This window comes from Crocuta crocuta, unplaced genomic scaffold, assembly GCF_008692635.1.
Source record: "Crocuta crocuta isolate KB4526 unplaced genomic scaffold, BGI_CrCroc_1.0 scaffold224, whole genome shotgun sequence".
NCBI lineage: Eukaryota > Metazoa > Chordata > Mammalia > Carnivora > Hyaenidae > Crocuta > Crocuta crocuta.
Genome location: NW_027529545.1, coordinates 286,835 through 293,461, shown reverse-complemented (window position 1 = coordinate 293,461; position 6,627 = coordinate 286,835). Strand labels below are relative to the sequence as shown.

At 51.3% G+C, this 6,627-nt stretch overlaps 1 protein-coding gene across 1 annotated transcript in view; it reads right to left on the bottom strand.

Moving 5' to 3' along the window:
* The window catches only part of CLCN4 (chloride voltage-gated channel 4), a 35,644-nt gene that overhangs the window by 17,359 nt on the left and 11,658 nt on the right, over window positions 1–6,627 (bottom strand). The window contains exons 5-7 of the mRNA XM_077761393.1: window positions 3,401–3,607; window positions 3,217–3,297; window positions 1,771–2,316 (exon numbers count right to left, since the gene is read on the bottom strand). Of these exons, the coding sequence (XP_077617519.1) occupies window positions 1,771–2,316; window positions 3,217–3,297; window positions 3,401–3,607 (834 nt within the window). The remainder of the gene's footprint in view (window positions 1–1,770; window positions 2,317–3,216; window positions 3,298–3,400; window positions 3,608–6,627) is intronic.

Sequence of the window (6,627 nt, the reverse complement as noted above, 5' to 3'; positions counted from 1 at the left end):
GGGGTGGGGGGGGGGGGGGGGGACATAGAGAGAAGCAGCATGAGGGGAGGAGTCCACGCGCCCCACTCCCAGCGAGCGGTCCCCCCTCAACAAGCTTGCATTTGCCTCAGTCTTCAGAGGAGGGGCCCCCTGGGCAAAGGCGGGCCGAGGGATCCCACCCGCTGAGTCGGTCCCAGCTACCGGGGCTTGGATGGAATGCAATTCTGCACTTGCGTCTCCTGTCCTCGGGGAGTGGGCCCGGCTTCCCTGCTGCGCGCTAAAGAATGACAAGCCCCGCTGCAAATGACATTCAAAGTGAGCATCGGCCACTTGAGATACTCCTCACTCTCCCTCTCTCCTTGTGCGCCCTTCAGATTAGCTTTAGAAATGAAATGTCAAGGCCCCAGCATAAGAATGGAAAAGAAGGGCGCGTGGCCATTCATGGGTCACACAAAGCAGGTCAGAGCAGCTGCCCTGCGTCTCTCGAAGCTTCTCACGGGTCCGCCATCCCCGTGAGTACTCAATGGCCCAACACCTGCCAGAGAGACGGGACCGTTCTCTCGTCCGGACAAAGTGCACTTTCCACAAAGTATTCTGAATACTCTCGAGCCGGGTGAAAGGCGGCAAAAAAACAGACTACGTAAACTGGGAGATGGTGGTAGTAGCGTGATTCACATTTTGCCGTGTGGAAATGCGTTCTGATTTATCTCGTGACCAGACGCGTGCTCCCCAACGTGCCTGATTCTGTGTGCTCGTGGGGACCGTGCGTGACCAGCAACCCCGAGACTGGGAGCTGCCTTGACACTCCCTCCCGAGACAGCCGTCAATCTGAGGATGGAAGTGGATTTGCAACCACATTCCAGGGAAGTTTGGATCCTCATTTCTAGTGCTTGGGATGTTCCGGAAATTTCCTTTCTGAGCCGCCCCCGATCCCCAGGCATTTAACTCCCTGTAACTGCAAAGGACGCTTCTCCTGGCAGTCACCAGATGAGGCCACAAGCGTCTTTATTAGCCGCACAAATAATCCGTTTGCTAGGAGATGACGGGTCAGAGACAGCTGGCTGTTTAATAATGCCCACCCATCCTCATTCTTAAGGCAACAATCCAGGTTTGCATTTGACCATTACACACTCAAGTACCCAGTTTCTTAGGCTCTGTAAAAAGAAACAAATCATAAAAGGACCACACAGAGAGCAACGGTAATGGAAGGCTACAGGGGCTCTGCAGCGTTTGAAATGTTTGGCTTCTGGTCCTGGGTGCTCATTACACAAGCGTGCGTTTTGTGCAAATCCCTCAAGCTGTCCACATCGCCGTATGAACGACGGACTCTGAGCCTTAGCTCCTTCACTTGTAAAGTGATTAAAATCTCAGTTTCACAGGCTGGTTTATCAAAAGCACTGCTTATCGATTAAAAGAATGTCAAGTGCCTGGCATGAGAGAATGGTCAATAAAGGTCGGTTCCCCTTTCGCCCCCCCATCACGATTTTATTTTTTAATTTTCTTCTGAAGTTTATTTGAGAGAGAGTGTGCGCCAGAGCGCACGCACAAGTGGGGGAGGGGCAGAGAGAGAGAGGGAGAGAGGATCCCAAGTGGGCTCTGCGCCGTCAGTGCGGAGCCCAACACGGGGCTCGAACTCAGGAATCGCGAGATCGTGACCTGAGCCACGATCCAGAGTTGGCCTCTTAACCGACTGAGCTCCCAGGTGCCCCCGTGACGATTTTACCTTGGCAAGCAGGGTGCCGACCCCAGGAGGACGAGTCGCCCCCCACATCTTCCCTCCCCTTCACTCACCTTCATGCCAAACGTGAAGATGGTAATGACGATTTTGAAGATCAGCGCCAGGGCCAGCTGCCACATGGCGGTGTACACCCCCACCCCGGCCGGCCGGTCCGGGATGTCGTCCACAGGCCGTGTCATGTTGGGGTCGTTGATGTAGTCACAGAGCTGGGAAGACTCGAGGGCCCCGCAGTCATTGAACAGCTCAGAAATGAGCTCGCTCGTGCTCCGGCGCGTGTAGGGGTTGGGGTAGGCGATGATGGCGGTGACGGCGGTCACCACGATGACCTCCAGCACCGGGTACTTCCCCAGCTTGGTGGTTTTGCGCCTCCGGCACCAGGCGATGTTGCTGCGGATGAAGAGCGTCCCCCACAAGCCCCCGAACACCCCCAGCAGGATGAAGGGGAAGAGCTCGGCCATGTACCAGGGCGTGTGATACTCCACATAGAAGAGAACGAGACGGCTGTTCCCAAAGGGGTTGATGGATCGCAGCGTGAAGGCTGCCACCAGGGCCGCGAAAAAGGACCTCCACAAGGTCTTCAGGGGGAAGTAGTAACTGACCTGGGACGAACAAGCGGAAACTCAGGGAGTGGCTGAAGACAGGGCCGCGCAAAGCCCCGGCCTCTGACCCGCTGCCACCCGCCGGCGCCTAGCGTGACAGTCCCACTCGGACCGAACGTGGGCAGTACTCGCTTCCTCAAACTGGGTCCAGTTAGGACCACGACGCACCAGCGGAGGCACTGAAAGGGCCGTGTGTTTAAAAGCAGAATAGATGCTGCTCAAGACATGTTTGAGCTATTTGTCAAGAGAAGTGAAAATATCTCATTATGCTTCTGTTTAGGTCACAAAGACTCTCCTAAAGGCAAATAAATCTGACTATGGACAACAGAATAGGTCAAGGGCTGGAAAACCCGGCCTCGCAAACGTACTTGTGCGGGCACATGAGTTAAGAATGGTTTGTACATTTTTAAATGCTTAGCGGGGGCGGGGAAAAGAACCATTTTGTGACATCTGAAACGTTCAAAAGGAAAAGCAGGGTCTTGTGACATGCGAAAGTCATATAAAATCCACACCCCAGGGCAGCCACAAGGCCACGATGACCGAGCCGAGCAGTTCCAAGCGGGGCCGGAAGCCCCACAAAGCCCAGAATATTTACGCTCTGGCCCTTTGCAGAGAGCAAGTGCTGACCCCTGGAGTAGATCCGTTCAGCTCGCCAGGACCGACAACGACTCACTAGGCTGGTTATGAGACAGACAGACTGCAAACTTTCAAAAAAAAAGAAAAAAATCACACGGCGATTTTTAAAATACTTGAAAACAGGTGGTTAGTGGCAAAAACTGGGGCTTCTTCACGAGTTGCAGGAATCTTGTGAAAGCCCCTTCGAATGCAGCCCCCAGAGCCTCCTGCGGAGCCAGCCCACGTGCCTCACCCCCTCGGGCCACGCGTCCCGCCCCCGCTCACCTCCTCAAGGCTGAAGAGCACACCTCCTATCGGAGCCCCAAAGGCCACGGAGACTCCAGCGGCAGCGGCGGCCGAGAGCACCTGCAAGGCAAAGGGCGCCGTGTGGGCCCGCGCGCGCGTGTGCGCGACACGTTCCAGGGCCCCCGGGAGACCGTCCCCGAGGACGGGAGCGGAGCCCACTCACCTCGCGCCTCTTGCCCTCATTCTTGCTGTACTTGGAGAAAAGGCTGCTGAAGAAGTTGCCACAGCAACAGGCCACGTGCACCAGCGGCCCTTCCTTCCCGAGGCTCAGGCCCGAGGACACTACCAGCACCAGGGTGACGGTCTTGATGAGCAGGGTCCACTTCCCCAAGTAGCCCCGGATGATGAAGCCGCTCAGGATGGTCTTGATCTGAAACGGAGGGCGGAGAACGCGGTGGAGCGAGCCCTTCGATGCCACAGCGAGGAAAGTGACAAGTCCCGCCACCCCCTAGATTCACCGGATCATTCCCAAGGACAGGCTACTTTCGTCCTGGATTTGGCTAGGATTTTATAGTAACAATTTATAACAGCACGTAATTTTTTCATTAATGATAACTTGGAAACATTCAATGCATAACAAACCTGGAGAATTTCTAAAGTAGTAAGAGATCATAATGCGACCTGAAGAAGCGATTATCAGGGTCTCATTTTCTTTAGGGCATTTTATCCTGTTCACGTTCGCCTCTGTTGTGTTGAAGACAGACGTGTATCTATTGATTTGAACGGTTAATTTTTTACTACTGACGGACGTCCGAGATAAAGAGGTAGAAGGCTGGCTAACTGTGTGACAGCAAAGAACAAAATGGCAACTGGAGCGGAAGTCGGGGTCTGCAAACTCCGACCGAGGGGCTACATCCAGCCCGCTGCCTGTTTTGGTATGAGCCACGAACTCGGAGTGCTTTTAACATCTTTAAATGCAATGTGTAAACCAGACTACTAACCTTTTACTGAGAACAGTTGCTAGACTTTGCCTCTTGGTTCACAAAGCCTAAAATATTGACTCCCTGCCCTTTTCTGGAAAAGTCTGCAGACCCCTGCAGCAGGCCAGGTGTCTGGGGCTTTACCGCCCAATTATTTCAACTCTTCTGTGTGTCTGAAAATATTCTTAACACGGTATCGGAAAAAGAAGATGCTCACCATTCTAATAGCGCGTCGTCAGGGGATGTAACGATGACTGGGTCCAGGGCGAAAAGGTAGAGTCACCTTTGTTCCTTTTGCAGATCTCCCCGCATTTTCAAAGGCCAAATAATGGCTTTCCTACTCATGGTGCAGTGTGCCTCACGCTTTTGGAATTCAACTGGGTGCCAATCTCCGTGACTGATTTCATATACTGGGAGTCCTCCTTACCCCAAATCCCTATTCTTTGGGTCCAGAAGCATCACCGATGCGGAAGTAATTTTTTACCTTCACCCTCTCCCACAACTGGCTGAAACGGAGCGAATGTTTACCGTCTGAGCTGGCAGCTTACAAGTCTGTAATGAGTAAGTCAGCCAATGACATCCGCGGTCAGCTTCTGTTTTCCCATCGCATAAATACAGAATGGGACAATGGTATGTCTCGTCAGTGTCAGGACGCTGGCACATCCTCCGAGTGCCTCCTAGTGGACATTGTTATGCCAAGAAGTTAATTTCTCAAATAGCTATCACAGTCCTTCTCAAGCTTGGAGCTCGAAACCAGTGAGGAATGGCTCTCCCCCCAGAGAGCTGATGCAGTCGGTCTGCGGGGGATTCTGGGGCCTGGGGATTTTTACAGCCTCCCCGGGCGATTCAAAAACGCAGCCCATGCGCAGAAGCACTGCTCCAATCCCGAAAAGAGTGGTACGGGTATTCCTCAGCTCTCCGTATGCAAGGGATGCTCCCCGAACATGCTCTGGCATCACATCACCTTTGGCAATTTGGGGCGGGGGTTGTGAACTGAGCTAATCCTCCAATTTTAAAGGGGTCTGAATGGAGCACTGTCATCTACTGATGGAGCTCCGTTTCTTAATTCACGGAGAAATACCAAGCGCGAGAGCGTGCGGGCATGTACCCTAAAAAGCACAAGTGAGGTCTTCTAGCGATACAATCGGACAGTGTCTCTTAAACTAGCCTTTCACCAACGGCAGACAAGCAAGCGGTGCGTCTTTCACTAGTGGTAGTTGGCCTCTTTGAGCCCACGCCCAGGGGATCTCAGATCCCTTTATTTAAGGGATGTTTTACTATGCCTGCCACAGTCCTGCCCTTTTGCGTTGCCTCGAATAAAATTATCTATAATTTTTTGTCAGTTAGTTAACGTCGATTTGGACCCTAGGGTACTGTTTAAGAGCGTCATACCATTTAGAAAATTACAAGCATCTAAATTACCTGAGCCTCTACCAACCGTGACATGTGGTGAATTGAACGATGTAATAGGTATTTTGTAATTCTCTAAAATGATTTTATAAAATTGTCACGATCAAATTAGGAACTAAAGAAAGCAAACTCATTCCCGGCAAATGCCAAAATGTAATCACCTGCTTAAGATGAATTAATAGAGACAGAATCAAGCGGGGCTTTAACGGGATATCTTGGGATGGCTCTGGGCCCTTGGGGTGTGGACTGTAAAACCTTTCTGGGAAATAAACACTGGTGAGCATGTTCACACTTTGCACTGAAGTGAAACATCAGTTCAAAGCAACTTGTAAGAGGACATTTCTTCTGAGGTCAACAGGGGTTCCACCGACAAAGCAGATGAGAAAGGGGGACACCCTTGCCTCCTTCTCTCTAAATCCTCAAGTCCAAGAACTAGTGTGCACTTTCCAACGTGCTTTATACAAGAGCATGTATTACACAAAATAAATGTCCTCTGAATTTGTATTTCAAAAAAGGTTTCCAAAGGAATGTCCTTCCCACGCAGTTAGTCTCTTTGCTAACCTGAGGGTGAATGGCCTTGTATCTCACTTTGCGTGAAGTCAGTTTACCGAGTCAGATGGGTTTCGACTACGAGGTTCTTTTTAAGCGTGAACCATTTACATTTTCTTTTCCCGCTGCCCCTTTCCTCCGAGACCTGGGGAAAGTACTGTACCCCAAGGTTAGGGATTTCAAGTTGTAGTATGAGAACAGTGAAACTGTTGCTACTACTGACTTATTGTAACCGAAACTTAATTATAAAACCGCCATTGGCTTCCTGGCACTTTAAAAGATCATTGTGAGCTCTTTCGTAAACTGAGAAACACATCCGTTATAGGTTACATAGGATTAAAAAGCATATTAATAAAGCAAGCACCCACATACCCGTATTTCAGATCGAAGGATGGGCACCCACGAAAGCCCTTGGTTTGTTTCCTCAGTGGAACTTTCTCCCTTCCCGATCCCAATCATTTCCTTGCCTTTCCTTATACCGTCCGTGTACGTGTGTGTCACTAATCGGGGT